General features: G+C 38.4%; 1 protein-coding gene across 1 annotated transcript in view; it reads left to right on the forward strand.

Moving 5' to 3' along the window:
- TERB1 (telomere repeat binding bouquet formation protein 1) overlaps positions 1–23369 on the forward strand; it is a 46200-nt gene that overhangs the window by 16797 nt on the left and 6034 nt on the right. Inside the window, exons 9-16 of the mRNA XM_080828252.1 lie at positions 76–198; positions 4697–4849; positions 5486–5617; positions 6860–6985; positions 8061–8218; positions 16120–16469; positions 18099–18163; positions 18470–18565. Of these exons, the coding sequence (XP_080684378.1) occupies positions 76–198; positions 4697–4849; positions 5486–5617; positions 6860–6985; positions 8061–8218; positions 16120–16469; positions 18099–18163; positions 18470–18565 (1203 nt within the window). The remainder of the gene's footprint in view (positions 1–75; positions 199–4696; positions 4850–5485; positions 5618–6859; positions 6986–8060; positions 8219–16119; positions 16470–18098; positions 18164–18469; positions 18566–23369) is intronic.

Here is a 23369-nt window from a genome sequence, read left to right on the forward strand (position 1 = left end):
TAAAAATAAAATAAAAACATATGAGATGATATTTTACAAATATATTAAAACGTGATTGACTTTGTCTCCTTTCAGATGAAAATCAAATGCTTTGCTGTTCACTTTTTCCACATGCTAATGACTGGCTAATAAATTGCGTCAAACCTGAGATAATTCGCCCTGTTTGCTCATTTATTGGACTCACTCTTGCGAATAACAGTAAGTATTCATTATTCTCTAGTTTTACTTGAAGATCCATAGTTCAAAGGATAACAAAAACCTATTGAGTTAATTATCGAATTAACTGAATCAATGGAATAATTTTATTATAGTAAGTTGGGTCATTTTAGTTGCATTTAGACTATTACAGATAGGAAAATCTTGAAAGTAGACATTGTTAGGAAGATAATTGGGAAGATGGAGGTAGTAGCATAGTTTTGAATACCCCCAGATACTCTCACAAAACAGAGCAACTAGATAGCAAGACTACAACTCCACACAGCACGTTCTCTGATCACATATAACTAAATTAGAAATAAATAAAAAGAAAACTTCTAGAAAAGTCCCAAATGTCTGAAAATTAAACAACTCAGTGCTAAAAAAAAATGGCTAAGGAAGAAAACCCTACAAACCCATGAATAAAAGAATAAGTCATGAAGAAATTAGAAATGTTTTTAACTGAATGGTTATGAAAGCATAACATTAAAAAACTGCATTCCTAAAAATAAATAAATGAATGAATAAATGAAAAATTAAAAGCTGGGTTGCTGCAAAAGTAGTGTTTGGAGGGAAATTTATAGCACTATACTTTGTATAAGGAAAGAAGGCAGCTCTCAAATCAATTATATTAGTTTCCACCTAAGAAACTAGAAAATAAATCAACTTAAACTCAGAGTAAAGAAGGAAATAATAAAGAGAAGATCAGAAATCAACACAATAGAAAAATAACAGAATAGGGAAAAATCAATGAAACCAGAGCTAGTTCTTTAAAAAGATCAATGAAATGGATCCTACAGCCACGATATAAAGAGAGAGGGCCCAAATTTCTAATATCAGGAGTAAGAAGTGACATCTCTCTAGCTCTTAACAGATATTAAAAGGATAATAAAGGAATAATCAAAACAACTTTATGCCACTAAATTTGACAACTTACATTAATTTGATAAATTCTTTGAAAGACACCAATCGCCAAAGCTCACTCAGAAGAAATGGATAGCCTGAATGATGTTATATGTATTAAAGAAATTGAATTTATAGTTTAAAACCCTAGAACAGGAATTTCCAGGCCCTGATGGCCTCACTGGTGAATTATGCCAAACATTTAAGGAAAATAAATTCTACATAAATTGCCAGGAAATAGAAGTAGAAGAAACAAAACACTTCCCAACAGATTTTGATATTTTTATTTGATTTTTTTTGTTCTTTTTTTTTTTTTTTTTTTTTTTTTAAAGATTTTTTTATTTATTTATTTGACAGATAGAGAGATCACAAGCAGGCAGAGAGGCAGGCAGAGAGAGAAGGGGAAGCAGGCTCCCCGCTGAGCAGAGAGCCCGATGCGGGGCTCGATCCCAGGACCCTGAGACCATGACCCGAGCCGAAGGCAGCGGCTTAATCCACTGAGCCACCCAGGCGCCCCTTTTTTTGTTCTTTTTTAAAAAAAATTCTTTTATAGTAATCTCTAGCCCAATATGGGGCTTGAACTCATGACTCAGGATCAAGAATTGCATGCTCTGTTGACTGAGTCATCAAGGCACCCCTTTCCCCACACATCTTAGGTCAGCATTATTCCCATACTGAAACTTGAAAAAGACCTTACAAGAATACTATAGGTCAATATCCTTTATGAATATAGGTGCAAAAATCCTTAAGAAAACATTAACAGTCAGGAGTGCCTGGCTGATTCAGTCTATAGAACGTGTGGCTCTTGATCTTGGGGTCATGAGTTCAAGTCCCACGTTGGGTTCAGTGCTTACTTAAATTTGAAAAAAAAATTGTAATTAAAATTTTAAAATCCAAAAAAAAAATTTTAAAGTCCAGCAATATATAAAAAGAATAATATGTTATGACCAAGTGGCATTTATCCTAGGAATGCAGGATTGGTTGAACATTGGAAAATTCACCATATTCACAGGCTATGACAGAAATAAACTATACAATAATCTATAAGGATGCAAAGAAATCTTTTCACATAATTCAACATATATTTGTGACAAAAGCTTTTGGTAAACTAGGAATAGATAGAACTTCTTAATGTGGTAGAGGGTCTCTATAAAACACAGCTAACATATTCAATGGTGAAAGACTTAATGTGCCCCCCACCAGCCCCAAGACTGGAAAAAAACAAGGATGACCACTCCAACTACTTAAAAATTTTACTGGGTATTTAAATGGATGAAATAAGACAAGAAAATAAAAGTATAGAGATTGAAAAGGAAAAAGAAAATACAGTATTATAAAATATATAGAGAACTCCTACAAATTGGCAGGATAAAAAACAATCTAATGATTAAAGAAGTGAGCAAGATTTGGACAAATACTTCACCAAAGATGATGTGAATATTAAATTGTGAATAAGCAATGAAAAAATTTTTGAAAAGGTGCTTAAAATCGTTAGTCATCAGAGAAAACCAAACTAAAACCCCAAGAATACCACTACACACTCATGCCATGCCTAAAATCAGGAAGGCTAGTAATATTAAATGTTGATGAGGATGTGGAGCAACTAGAACTTTCTCACACATTGTTTGTGTGTACCTTTATTCACATATTTAAAGCAAATAGTCATGTTTCTCATGCAAAGGAACATATCTCTATAGTTCCAAAAATTGGATTCTCTTTCCATGATGCTTTGACATTTCCTTTTTCTTTAAAAGTCAGCTTGAAATAGTAATAATTTTAGGACTTCATTACTCTTAGCAAACTGGTATGAAATATCAGTTAGATTAAATCTGAAATATTCAGTGTACAGTGTACAAGGATGTTCTTATGCTTATAAGCCTGAATTTTTATTACATAGGCTATTACCAGAAACTGTGGTAACACAGTGCCATTTTTATCTAAGCATTTAAAGATACTTCTTTTTTCAGGAGTTGTTTTTTTTAATGAAAGTACTTTGCAGAAAAGAAACCTGTTGTGGAGTCTCTATAATATTGAAAATGTTTGCTTATCCTTCAGTAACATTTCCTGACAGTTCCTTTCCCAGGTGTAGAAAATTCTGAACCTGATGTTTTTTTTAAATACATATTTTAAAAATATTTATTTATTTAATTGAAAGAGAGAGTACAAGTAGGAAGGGCAGAGGGGAAAGAGAGAGAATCCTAAGCAGACTCTGCACTGAGCCTGGAGCCTGACACAGGGCTTGATCTCACAACCCTGAGATCATTACCTGAGCTGAAATCAGTAGTCAGAGGCTTAACCTGCCACACCACCCAGGTGTCCCTGAACTTGATGGTTTATTTTATTTTTTTTAAAGATTTTATTTATTTATTTGACAGACAGAGATCACAAGTAGGCAGGCAGGCAGAGAGAGAAGGAAGCAGGCTCCCCGCTGAGCAGAGAGCCCGATGCGGAACTCGATCCCAGGACCCTGGGATCATGACCTGAGCTGAAAGCAGAGGCTTTAACCCACTGAGCCATCCAGGTTCCCGACTTGATGGTTTATTTTAGATTAAGATCTTTATGTTTTATCAAACAGTGTAAAAAGTAATTTTTTCATCTAAATCATCTTGGCTCAGGGTGCCTGGGTGGCTCAGTTGGTTAAGTGCCTGCTTTCGGCTTAGGTCATGATCTGGGAGTCCTTGGATCAAGTCCTCCATCAGGCTCCCTGGGAGCCTTCTTCTCCCTCTGTCCCTCATCCCACTTGTACTCTTTCTTTTGTGCTTTCTCAAATAAGTAAATAAAATCTTAAAAAAAATAATCTTGGCTCAATTTGTGATATTAGGGTAGACTGGGAAGATTTGTGGCAGAATTATAATCACTAATCCATGTATCCATTTGTTATAAGCCTATTGCTTGTATAGGGGCTGTGAGGACAATTGAATGCACAGACCCATGCGATACTCTCCCATCAGAACCATTTTCAACAGCAAAACAAGACACTTCAAACTTCTTTAAAAAATGTATTTTTCACTGACACTTTGCTTAAAATAGTTGTTATGTCTCTCAATAATATGTTATAATTTTATATTCTAAGAAGTAAAAGAAATAGGCTTAAACAAGATGGAGAAAATATGTATTCCTTTGGAATAATTACTTTGCTCTTTGTAGATTCAAGCAATCTAAGGAATGAGTTATGTTGGAATTCAGAAAATAAGCAGCTTGCTAATTGCTATACCAAACTAAATGAATGAAGCTATTCTTCATAGCTCTATTGAAGGACTTTGAGTTTACTAATGTCATTCTTGCAAAATATAGTAGTTCTTGCTAAATGTAACAAAAAACATACATCTAACACACAGGAAACACTGTACTGTATATGTACTTGTTCAGTATAAAAGTTTGTTTCTTAAAAAAAAAAAAAGTTTGTTTCTTACCTAAGTAAATGACCCATTTTATGATTATATGCATAGGTAAAGATTGGATTTTTCATTCTTTAATTTGGGGATTTTTAGTATTTGAAAAAGTCATGTCAATGTCATATTTAGTGCAAATTGATTGAATGGAACCATACACTTGTCTTGTTTGAGGTATTAATAGTTTTGCTACTTTATTCCTTAAGCATATGTTCAGAAATACTTTATATCTGTGGGTGGACTGGATGTATTGTCTCAAGTTCTTGTGCAACTGGAATCAGATTCACACAAGACTCTTTCCAGTGCTAAGCTTGCAGTCGTGGTGACAAAGACAGTGGATGCGTGTATTGCTGATAATCGTGAGTGAACATGCTTAGTAATTTTTCTACAATTGAGTTTTGTTTGAATTCAGCATGGTGAGTGTTGAAATGATAGGCTGAACACAAGTGTGGGCTGGACTTCCTGTGTCTCACAACGGGAGGGAATCTTAAAGATTATCTAGTCCAACTTCTTGTTTTCATGTGGCAATTATAACTTCCCTAAGGGTTCAAATTAAAGTCTTCTGACTTCAAGTCTAATGATAGAACAAGATAAGATTCTGTCATTTCTAAACTTTTGTTTCACTGAAAGAGCAGTATTAAGTGAAAAGCTCTAAGTGAGAAATGAAGGGACATCTTGGAAACATAAGCAATGGAAAACCCAATTTAAAAACCCAATTTATAGATTTTAAAAAATTGTATAAAGAATTAAGGTATACCTCTTTCTGAAAAGTATGAGGTCTGACTCACCCAGCCATAACTAGGTATTAAGAGAGCTGTTTAAACCATTATCTTATTATAATACATTTATTTATTTACACATACATATGCATATAGATGAGATGGGAATATTAGATATTCTATTGGATTGATATTGTTCTCCCAGGATAAGATCGGACAAATAGCATATATATAGTTTTAAGTTTATACTTTTTCCCCCCTATTTTTTACTAATAGCTACTTTTGGAGTAATACTATCCAAGTATCAGATTGTTTCAAAACTTCTGACATTACTGCTTCATGAAAGTCTGGATTCAGGAGAAAAATTTAGCATCATACTTACTCTTGGTCATTGCACAGAAGATTGTGGTTAGTATTGAATTTATTTAGTGTGCTTATTAAAACAGTGGAGTGGAAATCCACTCCCCCCCCCCTTATTTTCATATGGGAGGCTTGAAAGTACTGCCTTCCTCTGTCATTCAGGCCCAAACCTGTCGTTTTGCTTCTCATCCTTCTTCATCCATAACCTTCCTTATCCCTTTCTGGTCCAGGTCCAGTTTAGGCCCTCAGCCCCTCAACATCTTTCACCAATGAAATTGGAATAGATTTCTCCTTGTGTTCCTGCTCTCCTGTCTCTATTTTTTTTTTTTTTTTAAGAAGGGGAGGATAGGGAGGAGGAAGAGAGAGAGAGAATTTTATGCAGGCTCCATGCCGAGCATGGAGCCCTATGTGGGTCTCTCCATCTCAGAATCCTGAGATCATGACATCAGCTCAAATCAAGAGTTAGATGCTTGGGGCGCCTGGGTGGCTCAGTGGGCTGGAGCCTCTGCCTTCGGCTCAGGTCATGATCTCGGGGTCCTGGGATCGAGCCCCACATCGGGCTCTCTGCTCAGCGGGGAGCCTGCTTCCCTCTCACTCTCTGCCTGCCTCTCTGCCTACTCGTGATCTCTGTCTGTCAAATAAATAAATAAAAATCTTTAAAAAAAAAAAAAAAAAAGAGTTAGATGCTTAACCAACTGAGTCACCCAGGTGCTCTGGATTTATTCTAAGTTTTAAATTTTTTTTTATTTTTTATTGAGGCTTAATCTGAAAACTATATCTTTTTTTGTTTTCAACTACACATTTTGTTAAACCAGGTGTGGGCTATTTTTTTACTCTCATGAAGTATGGCTACTCTGTGGCTATATTTCAAACATCATCCTTATGAGACAGGTATTTTTATGTCAGAAGATTATTTTCTAAATGGAAAATACTTTTGAAACTATTATTTTTTACTCTCTTAAGATTTAAACTATGTTCAGGGGCACCTGGGTGGCTCAGTGGGTTAAGCCTCTGCCTTCAGCTCAGGTCATGATCTCAGGGTCCTGGGATCGAGCCCCGCATCGGGCTCTCTGCTTGGCGGGGAGTCTGCTTCCCCTTCTCTCTCTCTCTGCCTGCCTCTCTGCCTATTTGTGATCTCTCTCTCTCTGTCAAATAAATAAATAAAATCTTTAAAAAAAAAGATTTAAACTATGTTCATAATTATCACAGAGAAGAATTATGACCTTATGCAGATAGTTTATGAAAAAATAACCATAACTATTTTCTACTTTGACTTTTGATGTTTTCCAGAGGAGAATCAGTATGATCTTTTTAAAAACAATGGGCTTCCACTCATGATACAAGCCTTAACTGAATCGCAGAATGAGGAACTAAACAAAGCTGCCACTTTTGTGCTTCACAATTGTAAAAAAATTAGTAAGTTTATTGTTACTTAAAAAAAATACTGAAGTTTATGAAGGGAAATTTATATCTGCTTTGATGAGCCCAACCCTTTAGACTCCCAGGCTCTTCTTAATTTGAAAAGCGGAGTATATAATTTGGTCATGACAACAAGAGTATTTCAGCCTTTAACCCTATCTGGAAGAGAGCAACAGTATAGATAATTTACCTATTTTATGCAATATGGACAATTTGTAGGAATTAAATTTGAGGCCTACAGGTGACTGAAGGTTAAATTATAATAAAAAGTACATTTGTTTATTTACTTAAAAAAATGTTTGAGTGCCTATGATTTGCCAGGCAGTGTGCTAGGTTTTAGGGATACAGTGATTAGAAACAACAGTCTGCACTCATAGAGCTTCATTTAACTAGATAAATAGTCCTTGAATAATCTCAAAAATGAATGAATTGTTCTATATTAACTGAAGGGTTAGGAATGGATGGAGCATAGATCTTAGCATATAACAAAGGACTGTGACCTAGACTTGGAGCAGAAAAGGCTTCAGAGGAAATGATTGTTGAGCTGAGAACTCAATGTATAGTGTTAACTAGGTCAGCCATAAGCAACAGTGAGGCACAAAGACCCTGTGATAGGAGGGAACATACATTGAAGAAATGATGGCCATTGAATTGGTCTTTGTGGAAGAAAAATTGCTGCTGTGGTATATAAAAAGAAAACTTAAAAGATTAAAGGAAGGAGCTGCTTTATGAAAACTGTTAAAAAAAAAAAAAAACCCAAACCTAAAACCAGTATCCACATACCTGGGGATATACCCGACATAACATATTTTCATGATGTTCTTTCTCTTATAGCTCTGATGAGTAAAGTCTAATTTATGACTGGGGCTTGGACTTCTGCCATGCACTTGCTTTCCATTTATTTTCAGTACCACCTAGACAGTTAAGATAGTCTACATGGGCAAAATTTAGAGAGGTGGGTGTGGGGTATGAGGTAGTCCTTATTTAAAGTGTTAGAATTACATTTAAAGTGTCCAAAAAAACCCATTTCTAGTAATGAATAAATTCACTATTTTTTTCTCATATTACAAAGCTGAGAAATTATCTCTAAGTCTAGGAGAATATTCTTTTGATGAAAATGAAGAACAATTAAAAGACATAAATATGGAAGAGAAGACTCTTGAAGAGTACTGGAAGAAAGCAAAGGAAATTCTACACAGAATAGAACAGCTTGAAAGAGAAAGAAATGAGGTTGGCTTTTTTGTTTCAAAGAATATAAAACTTTTTTCAAGTATTTTTCTTCAGTAGCGGTCAGAGTGTAAAAGATTTTTCTTGCTAAATTATTTTTTATATTTTAATGTTTTTTAAAGAAGATTTATTCTAGGGGCGTCTGGGTGGCTCAGTCATTAAGTATCTGCCTTCAGCTCAGGTCATGATCCCAGGGTCCTGGGATCCAGCCCCACATCGGGTTCCCTGATCAGCAGGAGGCCTGCTTCTCCCTCTCCCACTCCCCCTGCTTGTGTTCTCTCTCTCGCTGTGTCTCTCTCTGTCAAATAAATAAATAAAAATCTTTTTAAAAAATCTTAAAAAAAGATTGGGGCACCTGGGTGGCTCAGTGGGTTAAGTCTCTGCCTTTGGCTCAGGTCATGATCTCAGGGTCCTGGGATTGAGCCCTGAATCGGGCTCTCTGCTCAGCAGGGAGCCTGCTTTCCCCTCTCTCTCTGCCTGCCTCTCTGCCTACTTGTGATCTCTCTCTCTCTGTCAAATAAATAAAATTTTTTCAAAAATCTTAAAAAAAGATTTATTCTAGTAAAAGACAAGAGTGAGGTTGTGAGTGGGGGGAGGGGCAGAAGGAGAGGGAGAAGCTCAAGCAGACTCCCTGCTGAGCATGGAGCCTGACACGGTTCAATCCCATGACCCAGGGATCATGACCTGAGCCGAAATCAGGAATATGATGCTTAACCGACTAAACCACCAGATTTTAATGGTTTCAAATTTAAAATTCAGCTGATACTTGAGAAATCATCTTTGAACATGGGGGAAAAACATTTTTAAAAGGTGGAAATGGGGGCACCTGGGTGGCTTAGTCAGTCAAGGAGCTGCCTTCGACTCAGGTCATGATCCCAAGGTACTGGGATTGAGTCCCACATCAAGCTCCCTGCTCACCGGAGAGCCTGCTTCTCCTCCGTCCGCCTACTGCTCTGCCTACTTGTGTACTCTCTCTCTGTCAAATAAATAAATAAAATCTTTAAAAAAAAAAAAGTGGAAATGATGACTGAAAAAATAAGAGACCTCGTAGATAGAGATCTAAGGTTTGTATAATAAGAGTTAGAGAAGGGAAGGAGAGGTAATAATTCCTCTCTTTACATATATGTATATGTACATGTATATGTATGTTTCAGTATTTTTTTCTGTGTATGTACACTTAGTGTCTCTGTGTGTGCATGCATTTTTGTTTTTATTTTTTGAAGATTTTTAAAAATTTATTTATTTGACAAAGAGAGCACAAGTAGGCAGAGTGGCAGGCAGAAGGAGAGGGAGAAGCAGGCTCCCTGCTGAACACAGAGCCCGATGTGGGGCTCAATCCCAGGATCCTGGGATCACGACCCAAGCCAAAGGCAGACGCTTAACTGACTGAGCCACCCAGACACCCCTATTTTTATTTTTATTTATTTTATTTATTTCTTAAGTAGGCTCCAGCCCCAGTGTGGAGCCCAACACAGGGCTTAAACTCATAACCCTGAGATCAAGACCTGAGCTGAGGTCAAGAGTTGGACGCTCAACTGACTGAGCCACCCAGGCACCCCTGTGCATACGTTTATAAAAATAAAAGCATAGAGCTCAGCTTAGTATGACAGTATAGTAATTTCATTCTTTTAAATGACTAGTATTCATTATTATAGATGATTATAATTTTATTTAACTAGTTTTTTGTTAAGGGATGTTAAGATTATATTCAATCTGTGACCAGTGCAGACAACTCTAGAATAAACATCCTGCTACATATATATATATATATATATATATATATATGTATATGTATACATATATATATATGTAACAGCTTTACTGAGATGTAAATCACATTCAATTCCCTTGACCTGTTTAAAGTATACATTTCATTTGTTTTTAGTATACTCATAGAATTGTGCAAGCATTACCACAACCAATCTTAGCATATTTTTATCACCCCAGAAAGAAATCCCATGCCTTTTAGCAGTCAGTGTTCCTATTTCTCCCGTCCATTCTCTGCACCTCCCCAGCCTAGGCAACCACCAAACTACTCTTAGTTGCCTATTCTGGACTTCTTACATAAATTGAATCATATAACATGTGGGCTTTTGTGACTGGTTTCCTTTATTTAGCATAATGTTTGCAAGGTTTATACATGTTTATATCAGTATTTCATTCTTTTTAAAAAAAGCTTTATTGAGATACAATTCACATTGAATTTATAGTTCATTTTGCCCATTTCAAGTACGCAGTTCAGTAGTGTTTAGTATATTTACAGTTATGCGTAACTATAGTCATTTTTAGAATATTTTCATAAGATGTTTCCTTGTGTCCTTTTGTAGACAGTTCTATTCCCTGTCTTCAGGCCCAGGCAGTCATTGATCTGTTTTCTGTCACTAGTTCTCTTTTTCTATAATTTCACATAAATGGAATTATAAATTTTTTATTTTTTATTTTTTTTTAAGATTTTATTTATTTATTTGAGAGAGAGAGAGCATGAGGGGGGAGAAGATCAGAGAGAGAAGCAGACTCCCCATAGAGCTAGGAGCCCAATGCGGGACTCGATCCCAGGACTCCAGGGTCATGACCTGAGCTGAAGGCTGTTGCTGAACCAACTGAGCCACCCATGCGCCCTTTTTAAAAGAGATCTTATTTATTTATTTGACAGAGAGATACACAGCTAGAGAGGGAACGCAAGTAGGGGGAGTGGGAGAGGGAAAAGCAGGCCTCCAGCTGAGCAGGGAACCCAATGCAGGCTTGGATCCCAGGACCCTGGGATTATGACCCGAGCCGAAGGCAGATGCCTAACGACTGAGCCACCCAGGTGTCCTGGAATTATATGTTTTATAATCTTTTGTGTTTGACTTCTTTTACTTAATGTGTAATGTATTTGAGATCCATCAATGTTTTTTCAATATTTGCTCATTTTTATGGCAGACTGAATATTCTATAGTATGGATGTACTACAACTTTGATTCACCAGTTGATGGTTATTTGGATTGCTTCTAGATCTTGGCCATTGTGAATAATGTTGCTCTGAACATTGGGTTGCACTTCTTTTTGTGAGATTTACATTTTCATTTCTCTTGGGTAAATACCTAGGAGTGAAATCACTGGACAGTTATACCTTAAAGAAATTATGGACCTCTTTCATAGTGCATCTACTTTTACTTGCCACCACTCATACAACAGAACACCAAAAGGAGAAAAAGTCTCTTCTTCCTCTGGCAGTCTTGTATTGTTCTTCCAGCACTTGCTATTTTTTTTTTTAAGATTTTATTTATTTATTTGACAGGCAGATCACAAGTAGGCAGAGAGGCAGGCGGAGAGAGAGAGGGAAAAACAGGCTCCCTGCTAAGCAAAGAGCCTGATGCGGGGCTTGATCCCAGGACCCTGGGATCATGACCTGAGCCGAAGGCAGAGGCTTTAACCCACTGAGCCACCCAGGCGCCCCCCAGCACTTGCTATTAACAGAGACTAACATCAATGCTAGTTATAGAATAGCAGTCCGCCGAGTCTAGTTTCAGTTTTGCAATGTAGAGCAAGGAAGCTTGGGATGGATGTTGAGGAGCAATAAATTAATAACTAGTACATCCTGTAGGCCAAGTATACAACCGTTACCGTTACCCTGGGATACTCCTTTACCATCTTCTCATAGATGCTCTTTTTATCCTTCCTACTTTGATTTCCTCTTTCTTGGAGTCTATGTCATTCTCTTTTTCCTACATTTAAGGAAGTGTTCTCATATTTACTTTTTAAACAAATATGTTTTTCACTTCTGCTATCATATTTGTAGTTACCAAAGCCTCTTTTTTCACTTCATTTAAATGGTCTTACTCTTATTTCATGGACTTAAGACATCATTGGCATTCTTTTCTTAAATATATCAATGATAATTTTCTTTTTAAAATATTTTTATTTATTTATTTGAAAGAGAGAGAGCATGAGCGGAGGAAGAGGGGGAGAAAGGTAGAGAAACAGACTCCCCATTGAGCCCAGAGCCCGATGACACAGGGCTCAATCCCAAAATCCTGAGATCATGACCTGCATCAAAACTAAGGGTAGGCCACTTAACCAACTGAGCCACCCAGGTGCCCCTCATTGATAATTTTCATTACTTTTTTTTTTCTTCTAAGCTCATTCAGTTGAGCATCCCACTTCTGATTTGGGCTCAGGTCATGATCTTGGGGTCCTGGGATCAAGCGCCACGTCAGGCTCCACACTCCACAGGGAGACTGTGTCCCTCACCTTCTTCCCCTCCCCCTGCTGATGTGAGCACTCTGTGTCTCACTCTCTCTCTCCCTCCCTCTCAAATAAATCTTTAAAAAAAATTTTTTTTCTTCCTAACCCATCTTTTTCCTTTGAGCTCCCTTGCCTGTTTGCTTGCTTGCTTGCTTTCTGTCCCTCTTTTCCCCTCCTTTTCTTTCCGTCCCTCCCTCTCTTTCTCTCCCTCTCTTCCCTTCCTTCCTTCCTTCCTTCCTTCCTTGGTCTCTAGCTTTCTTCATATTTCTGGCGGTCTTTGGTTGCTACTCATATTTAAGAGTCAGATACTGAAAGTCTTTCTGAAAATTTGTTGATGATGGATTCTCATAGGTCAGGTCATTTTGGGGCAGAATCTCCAATGTCTAATCTCCTGCCTAGAGATTGTCAACCATTTTTCTGGAATCAAAATGGGAGAAGAGAGCTTGTGGGTCTTAGTATTCAGTATGTGAATACTTGCTTAGATATGTTTCTTTAGTATTCTGCTTTCAGCTTTGTTTGGTGTCCTCCAGTGTAGAAACTCTTTTTTATCCCTTCCAGAGATTCAAACTTCCCCTTTCACCTGGGGAAGGAGGGGACCTTCTGGTGTCAGTAAACTGCTTGTTAAGTGTGTATATATGGGGGGGTCGAGATCTAATGAGGCAACTTCTTTTTTTTTTTTTTTAATTAAGTAGACTCCACACCCAGCCTAGAGCCCAGTGCTGGGTCTGAACTAAGAATCCTGAGATCAAGACCTGAGCTGAGATCCAGGTTGGACACTCAACTGACTGAGCCACCCAGGCATCCCCGTAATCCAACTGTTTCTTAAACAGACTTTTATCCAGTCTTCCTATTTTTAGCCCCATCTTCATCCCATCTTCTAGAGGTTCAAACACCTCCAATTCCCAAGCCTTTTGAGAGTTTGGCAGCCCATCCTAGGTAGTTTCTTAGCTTTTCCGATGGTCAGCTTTGAATTCAGCTTTATCAAGACTGCTAAGTAGGTTATCATTCACCTACCTGCTCTCCAATTTCCAAATTTGTGTTGCCTTTATTCTTTCATTTCTCCTTGTCCTTGTGGGTTTATGCCTTTTTGAAAACTGTTCTTTAATTAGTTTTCTTGGAAGGACCAAAAGTAAATAGTGTTGTTAAATTAATCATCTTTACCGGAAGCCCTCTTTATTTATTTGTTTGCCTATTTACTTATCTCTCTTTATTTAAAAAAAAAATTTTAATGGCACCTGGGTAGCTCAGACCATTAAGCATCTGCCTTTGACTCAGGTCATGATCCCAGGGTCCTGGGATTGAGCCCCTTATTGGTCTCCCTGCTCAGTGGAGAGCCCGATTTTCCCTGTCCTTCTGCCCCTCCACTCCTAGGTTATGTGTGTGCCTGTGCCCACACTCTCTTTCTCTCGTTCTTGCTCTCTCTCAAATAAATAAAATCCTTTAAAAAAATTTTAAAGGGGTGCCTGGGTGGCTCAGTGGGTTAAGCCTCTGCCTTTGGCTCCGGTCATGTTCTCAGGGTCCTGGGATCGAGCCCTACATCAGGCTGTCTGCTCAGCAGGGAGCCTGCTTCTCCCTCCCCCTCTGCCTGCCTCTCTGCCTACTTGTGATCTCTCTCTCTCTCTGTCAAATAAATAAAAATCTTAAAAAAAATTTTTTTAAAGATTTATTATTTTAGAGAAAGAGAAAGTTTCGGGGGTGGGGCAGAAGGAGAGGGAGAGAGAATTCCAAACAGATTCCTTGCTGAATGTGGGGCCTACCCAGGGCTCAGTCTGAGAACCCTGAGATAACCAAGAGAGCTGAAATCAAGAGTCGGATGCCCAACTGACTGAGCCACACAGGTGCCCCTAAAGAAAAAAAAAAGTTTTTTTTTTTTTTTAAAGTAGGCTCTATGCCCAATGTGGGGTTTGAACTCATGACCCTGAGATCAAGAGTTACATGTTCTACCAACTGAGCCTGCCAGGCACCTGCTTTATTCTTTATTTACAGTTGCAGAATAGTTTTTTGGTGGATATGGTAGCTCTCTCTTACGAGCATTTAGGTTATTTCCAACTTTTGGCAATTACAAACAGTGTTGTAGTTAATAACATTAACATTTTGCGTTCACCTGAGTACTTTCACATAAAAGTAAGATGTGCTTACCTTTACACGAGTATACCTATAGGATTTTTTTTGAAGATATGCACAGGTTTTATTATAAAAGACACTGTCAAGTTGTTTCTCCATAGAGGTTGTACAATTTATACTCCCACCTGTAAATGTATAAGACTGTTTCCGTGTGTTCCCTTTTGATCTTTGCCAGTGTCCTAGATGAATGCTGTCTCAGTGTGGTTTTATTTCTCTTATTCCAAATGGGGTGGAGCGTTTTTTTCATATGTTTAAGAGCTGTTTATATTTCCTTTCCTTTTAACTGTTCATCTCCTTTTCCTATTTTTCTGCACTGTCATTAATCTTTTTCATATTTCATTGTAGTAGCTTTTTATAAATGTTAATAGAAAAATCATACCCCAAGACATAACATATATATTCTTTGTATATGTGTTGAATATCATTTGGCTTCTGGCCCTTTTTTCTTCTGAGTTCCTCCCCCACCCACCCACATTGTTCTTGGTCTGTAGCAGAATTTTGAAAAAATATTTTGGTTTTTTCTTTTATGATTTTTTTTATTCTTTGTGATATTTGGAGAAGTCTTCTTCCCCTTAATAGTGTTAAAATACTGTTTTCTTGGGGCGCCTGGGTGGCTCAGTGGGTTAAAGCCTCTGCCTTCGGCTCAGGTCATGATCCCAGGGTCCTGGGATCGAGCCCCGCATCGGGCTCTCTGCTCAGCAGGGAGCCTGCTTCCTCCTCTCTCTCTGCCTGCCTCTCTGCCTACTTATGATCTCTGTCTGTCCAATAAATAAATAAAATCTTTAAAAAAAAATTTAAAAAAAAATACTGTTTTCTTTTAAAACAGTCATTGCAGGGGCACCTGGGTGGCTCAGTGGTTTAAAGCCTCTGCCTTCGGCTCAGGTCATGATCTCAGGGTCCTGGGATCGAGCCCCTCGGCGGGCTCTCTGCTCAGCAGGGAGCCTGCTTCCTCCTCTCTCTCTGCCTGCCTCTCTGCCTACTTATGATCTCTGTCTGTCCAATAAATAAATAAAATCTTTAAAAAAAAATTTAAAAAAAAATACTGTTTTCTTTTAAAACAGTCATTGCAGGGGCACCTGGGTGGCTCAGTGGTTTAAAGCCTCTGCCTTCGGCTCAGGTCATGATCTCAGGGTCCTGGGATCGAGCCCCTCGGCGGGCTCTCTGCTCAGCAGGGAGCCTGCTTCCTCCTCTCTCTCTGCCTGCCTCTCTGCCTACTTGTGATCTCCATCTGTCAAATAAATAAATAAAATCTTTAAAAAAACAACAACAGTCATTGCATTTTTTACATAACAATATTTAGCTCATTTTGACTTTATTTTTGTGTAAATTCCGAGATAGGGATCCAATTTATTTTTCCCCAGATGACTACCCAGTTGTCCCCAGATCATTTATTAAATATATTCCCTTTTCTTCTAATGTAAATAGTCCCTTTTACTATGTATATTCTATTGGCAGTCACGAACTTTTCCTACATTATTTAAAGAGAGTGTAAATTGGATTATAAAGCAAATGGATTATTTTGAGATTCTTCACTTGTCATTTTTACATTATAGGAAAAACTACAAAGAGAAAAAGATAAGCATAATGTTTCATCTATGAACATAAATATTCAAAATACATTGAAACACCTCCATGCAGATAGTATTGGCAGAGGTCCTACAGCAGAAGATAAAGATAAAAGCCAGTCTAGAAAGCTTCAGAGTTACCAATCCCATGGAGTTCTGTCTGCAGCATGCGCAAATGATCACCAAATGAAGACCCTGTTAAAGAGTGCAAATCCAGTTACTGCTTGTTATAGGGAGAGTGGGCAAAATAAGACTTTATGTAAAGCCAATTCAAACTATAATCAAAATCTACATGAAGGAACAACTTTTGAAAAAAAGAATTCTGTTTCTCAATCAAGGTATAGTTTAATAATTGTTTCTAACTTTTATGTATTTATTCAAGTATTTTTTTGTGCAGTACTATGTGCCACACTGTTAAACCCTCGGATACAGAAATGATAAAATATGGTCTTGGGAGGAATCTGAATGGAAATGTTGAGAATGGAGTTTGGATGGGAAGGTATAGGCCAGTTCATCTAGGGCCTTGAATGTCACACTCAGGATTTTTGGTTTTCCCTCATAGGACACGGGAGCCACTGAGGATTTTAAATTGAGTGCCGTCAGATTTGAATTTTAGAAAGGATATTCAGAAAACTTAACCTGAAACCCTATACCTGAAGTAACAATGTGCACATTGGTAATCCATTAACAATGTAGCAAAAACCAGTTTCTAAATTTAATTTGATAAAAGGGCGTAGTATGTGCTAAAAATCTGGTTTAGGCTTACCTTTTCACTTGTTCCTTGCACCTCACCTCTAGCTGATGTCCCTTCTCCCTCTAGTAGCTTATGGGTTCAGACCTGGGATTGTCTCATTTCTTAAAACCTTACTTGTGTTCTCTCCTCTAAAGGTTACTGTGCCAGGTAGGAAACTGAAGAGTATGCTGCTATATTCTGGGAAGGTTGCAGGGTGAACAGGGTATTGGGGAGATGAATTACATCATCACCACCCCTTTTTTTCCTTTGCAAAACTGTTCTTGATATCAGTTATAAATTGATTTCTCAGGAATGTGGAATTGGAAAGCATTGAGATATGTTCTTAGGCCAGCCTTATTGCTTTCTGATTCTGTTCTCTCCTCCCCTCACTTCCTCATTCTTTCCTGTTTTCCTCTTTCCTTTTTTAAGTTTATATATTTATTTCATTAATCTCTATACCCAACTCGGGCCTCAAACCCATGACCTTGAGATCAAGAGTCTCATGCTCTTCTTTTTTTTTTAAGATTTTATTTATTTATTTGGCAGAGAGAGAAATCACAAGCAGACAGAGAGGCAGGCAGAGAGAGAGGAGGAAGCAGGCTCCCCGCTGAGCAGAGAGCCCGACGCAGGGCTCGATCCCAGGACCCTGAATCATGACCCGAGCTGAAGGCAGAGGCTTAATCCACTGAGCCACCCAGGCACCCCAGTCTCATGCTCTTCTGACAGACCCAGCCAAGTGCCCCATGTTTTCCTCTTGCAAAACTTTTTCCCCATGTTTCTGCTGGCATCAGTGGTATTGCCCTTTGGTGTCTTGTGTGTGTGTGTGTGTGTGTTTTTAAGATTTTATTTATTTATTTGAGAGCGAGTGAGCACAAGCAGGGTGAAGGGCAGAGGGAGAAGCAGACTTCTCACCAAGCAGGGAGCTGTACGTGGTGCTCGATCCTGACATGGAGTTCGATCCCTGGACTCTGGGATCATGACCTGAGCCAAGGCAAATGCTCAACCAACTAAGCCACCAAGGTTCCCCAGAGTCTTATTTAATGCCATTTTTGGAAAGGAGGCTATAACCATTACAAACACTACTTTGGCAGAATTCGATAGACTTTGGTAGACCCTGGTTCCATCTCCTTCTGCCTGCCGAATACCCGGAATTGCACCACTGCCTACAGAAACATTTGTCCACACACCAAACAGTATGTTTACTTTTAAATATTTGGTGTCTATTTTCTTTTAGTGACCGTGTTTTTAAACATCCAGTTCCCGTTGTCAAAAATAGAAAGCAGCAGTTACCAGTAACAGGTATGTTTAAAAATATTTCTTCTTTGAGTTTTTAAGAAAACGTATTTAGGTGACTAATACAGATAAAACCGTACATTGATATATTTGCCCTCTAGCATATAAGCCACACCTTTGACTCTCTTTCTGGTGTAAGTGTCTTAGTCACCTTTTACTAATAACCAGAACCTTTCTGTTTATCTCTGAGGGTGACTGGATATGTAGTACTGTGCTAAAGTTTATGAGAATCTTGAGAATTAATATATTGTGTAAATGTCAGGTCCTTTTCATTAATCAGAAGAACCTTACATGTTGCTGTTTTTTTTCCAGATCCATTTACATTATGTTCAGATATAATAAATAAAGAAGTCATCAGTTTTCTAGCAAGTGACAATCATTCCAAAATGTTGAAGTACAGATGCTCAGGTAAATATTCTTTAATTACAGTTGTTTTGCAATTAAACTTTGTATGATATTAGTCAACTAGGATTTGTAGTAGTTCTGCCTGTGTGATTTCAACTTTTATTTCCTTTGGAAAAATAACGATCTGGAACATCACAAAACATTCAGATAAAATACTTATCTGCATTTGCCTATGCTTCCAGTATTTGTTTATGTGAATCACCATAGCTAATACTTTAATACTTTATTATTATATTTTTGTCAGACTAACATCTACAAGTTTAACTTTTCTGAGTTAGGTAAATGTTTTTTATATTCTCAGAGAGCCAATAGGTATGTATTCTGGATAATGCTCTAAACATAAGACATTAAGTATTAAACAATATCTATTTTTATGTCTCTATTTAATGTATGTATGTTCCTAGTGTTCCATGCCCTATTATTTTATTTTTTCTGCAAGGCCCCTGTAAATGTGCCACAGTGCTTAACCCAGCCCCTTCTCCTCCATACCCTGATATTTCTTTTTTTGGTGTCACACTCTGCTCTACGGGCAAAATTGAGGCTATTCTATATTAGGCTTGAAATAACACTGTTCTTTAGTCTTGGATGTAGAGTTTGTCTCTAGGACTCTAAAATTAGCTCTATCTAGCTATAATTGGAATCCCATCTTTTTTTTCCTCCCCATTTTAATACTTGTGAAATATTTCTTTTATTACCTTTCTATTAATTCCTTTTGGCTCACCTTAAACTATGTTCATTTCTCTTCATCTAAAAAAGAAAAATCTAAGGGCATCTGGCTGGCTCATTTGGAGGAGCATGAAACTCTTGATCTCAGGGTTGTGGGTTTGAGCCTTACGTTGTGTGTAGAGATTACTTAAGTAAATAAAAACTTTAAAGGGGGGGAATGGGACACCTGGGTGGCTCAGTGGATTAAGCCTCTGCCTTCAGCTCAGGCCATGATCTCAGGGTCCTGGGATCGAGCCCCGAATCGGGCTCTCTGCTCAGCGGGGAGCCTGCTTCCCCTCTCTCTCTGCCTGCTGCTCTGTCTACTTGTGATCTCTCTCTCTGTCAAATAAAAAAAAAACTTAAAAAAAATTAAAAATTAAAAAAAAAGAGGAGAGAATATTAAATAGTTGATGTGACTTGCTGTCTCTTTGAGTATTCATCTATTCTTTCTTCTATCATTCATTATCAGATTCCTGCTCTTTCTCCTTTCTCTTTCATTATATTAAGTCCCTTCTTAACTCCCTGCACTTTGGCTTCTTTTAGTGCCATTCTACTAAACTTAAATGCTAAAGATTTCCTGAAGTCTCTTTTTTTGTGCCAAAAACCAAAGACTTTTAAAAAAATTCTTATCCTTGGGGACCTGGGTGGCTCAGTGGGTTAAAGCCTCTGCCTTCGGCCCAGGTCATGGTCTCAGGGTCCTGGGATAGAGCCTCGCATCGGGAAATCTCTGCTCAGCAGGGAGCCTGCTTCCCCTCCTCTCTCCCTGCCTGCCCCCTCTGCCTATTTGTGATCTCTGTCAAATAAGTAAATAAAATCTTAAAAAATAAAAATAAAAATAAAAAAATTAAAAAAAATTCTTATCCTTTATGGTATTTCTGCACTGTTGACTGCCGTTCCTTGAAGTCCTCTCCTCTCAGTAGTTTAAAGACACACTTCCCAGATCATCCATCTGTGCTCCCTGGAGGTATGCGGTGAACTCAAAAGGGCACTACACAATACTTTAAATTTTAAGTGAAACGCAAAATAGCAAACATCTTTTGGATACCACAGGCACTACTAGCTCAAAGTCATTTACAGTTTCAGCATTAGATTGCACTACATTCCCCATGATGATGTCTTTGTGGAGTTGGGCTTTCAGTGATTGTGATAAAAAGCAAGCACCACATGAAAATAACAGGGAACAGAAAATGAGGGTGGCAGTGTCAGATTCCAAGGTTTGAGAAGTTGTGCTGTACCTATTAGATGCACATATCCCATTAGGAATAATTGTGGTTAATAAGAATGAAATCTAAATATTATTTTCTTTTTTTAACTTTAAAAAAATTTATTTATTTGAGAGAGAGTGTAAGCAAGCATGATTGGGGTGGGGGAGGTCAGAGAGAGAAGAACAAGCAGACTCAGGGAGCCTGACATGGGATCCCAGGACCCTGGGATCATGACCTGAGCAGAAGGTAGATGCTTAACCGACTGAGTCACCCAGGCACACCCCTAATTTTACTTCCTTATTTATTTGAGAGAGGAAAGAGAGTACCTGCGAGAGGGGGAGGAGCAAAGGGAGAGGGACAAGATCACTCTGCACTGTGTATGGAGCCCAGCTCGGGGTTTGACCCCATGACCCTAAGATTCTGACCTGGGCCAAAATCAAGAATCAGACACCCAATCAACTCGGCTGCCCAGGTGCCCCTATTATTTTCAATTTAGGTATATTATTTTTTCAAATGGCTACTAAGTTATTAGAACATAAATACTTATTAAATTGTTTTGGACTTAACAGGCAAATCAGTATTTCTTTTGACCCCGGGGGTGCCATAAAAAATCACCAAGACCTTAAGGATGCCATGAACTGGGAAAGTTTGGGAACTTCTGATCTGATGTATGTCAGGGGGCAGATGGGTGCTCTATAACCATTAGCTCCCTTTCATCCCTTACTTTGTTTGAGATGGTTTTCTCTTAGTTCCTTTCTTCAATGATGATTCATTCATTTCATGGATACTTAGGGAGTGTTTCTTCCATGGCAGGCATGGGTATCAAAGATGAATAGATCTCAATCCTTACCTCAAAAAGTCTAAAAACCACTCCATTTTATCACCTTCATTACTTTCTCTCTCTCTTTCTGCCAAATTTCTACCATTATTTCCCCCAAGACATACTCTGTAGCACTTTCTCAGTGCCATTGCAACATTTACTTGTGTGGCATCAGCTATCATTTTACTGATTTTCAAATCTGTGTCTCTATACTTGGCTTCTACCTTGAACCAGTTATAGCCTCATTCCTCCATTTCCAGCTGTATCCAAGACATTATTCAGTATCTTGTTTTTGCTTTAAGCTTGATGTATTTAAAACAGTATCTTCTTCCCTCTTAAATTGCCTTCCCTCCAGCCACTCCATTTCTTGTTGTTGCTATTCTTCTGGACTCCCAGATTTCAGTCATCTATAACCATTTTTTTCTCTTTACATCTCCTATTTCTAGTCTGTCAGATTTGGTTCTTTCTTTCATTCCCACATAGGCCCTTTTTGTTTCATGCCTCAGTTACACCAACTTTCTAGCAGTCTTGCAGTTTCAAGTGTCACTAACCCCCAACTATAATGTGCATGTTGCTGTTAACTTCTCTAACATGTGCTTTTTATCAAGTCATCAAGCTAAAGAACCCTCAGTGCTTCTTTGTAACTCATTGACTCAAACTCTCTGCATGGCTTTTAAATTTTTGTGGAATTTTGTTCTGCTTCCACTTGTTAAATTTTATTGCATATTTCTTCTCTTTAAGTCTGCCAGAAAGTTGCTGTGCTTATTCCAAACTTTGTCATTCAATCAACTGTCAAAGTACTCAAGAATTATCCTAAGTTTTTCCCTTACCCTAACAGCTCATCATCCACCAATTTTTATGTCAGAAATCTCTACATTCTCCTTGTAAATGTCCTGTTTCAGAATCCCCTCATTTAGATTCTGGACTATTGAAGTAACCCCTTAACTGATCCTCTTATCTTCACCTAAGTTTCTATGAGACAAATGAAAGTCATTTCCCCGCTTAATAAATATCCATTAGCTCCTCCCCACCGACTTGAAGATAGATATACTTGGTATGGCTTTCAAGACCATTCTTATATGGCCCCCTGCAACCTTCACTAGTTTCAACTCTCCAGCCACACCAAAGTACCTATAATTATCTGAACATGCTATGCTTTTTCACTTTTTTGTGCTTTTGCACATGTTCATTGTATTTGTAATGTCCTCATCCCAGCCAGCTTTCTGCCTGACTAACTTCTAGCCCTTTAGGAGTGGGCCATTAGGTGACTGGCTGATGGGAAACTTTATAATGGATGGAAGTGGCTAACATCACCTGAACCTACCGGTCAATCTTAGCGTTTAAAGAAGAGAGAGAGACTTTATGTACCTCTTAATATGATTAAGTAAGAAGTCCTCAAGACTGCCCGAGAGGAGCTCTACTAAAAACAGTTGAATCTGAGCTCCTGGGTGGCTCAGTCGGTTGAGCATCTGACTCTTGGTTTCCACTTGGGTCATGATCTCAGGGTCATGGGATCAAGCCCTTTATCAGCCTCTGTGCTTGGCTGAAGTCTGCGTGGAGATTCTCTCCCCTGACCCCTCCCTCTGCTCCCTCTCTCTCCCTCTCTCTCTAAAATAAAATAAAATAGGGGCACCTAAGTGGCTTAGTTAGTTTAGTGTCTGCCTTTGGCTCAGGTCATGATCTCAGAGTCTTGGGATTGAGCCCTGCGTTGGGATCCTCACTCAGCAGGGAGTCTGCTTGTCCCTCTCCCTCTATCCCGCCCCCCACTCGTATTCCTTCACTCGCTGGCTCTCTCTCAGATAAAGAAAATCTTTAAAAATAAAATAAATCTTTAAAACACCCAGTTGAAGGGACGCCTGGGTGGCTCAGTTGGTTAAGCAGCTGCCTTCGGCTCAGGTCATGATCCCAGCGTCCTGGGATCGAGTCCCACATCGGGCTCCTTGCTCGGCAGGGAGCCTGCTTCTCCCTCTGCCTGCCACTCTGTCTGCTTGTGCTCACTCTCGCTCCTCTCTCTCTCTCTCTCTCTCTGACAAATAAATAAATAAATAAATCTTTAAAAAAAAAAAAAAAATAAAAC

The sequence above is a fragment of the Martes martes genome (assembly GCF_963455335.1).
Source record: "Martes martes genome assembly, chromosome: 17".
Lineage (NCBI taxonomy): Eukaryota > Metazoa > Chordata > Mammalia > Carnivora > Mustelidae > Martes > Martes martes.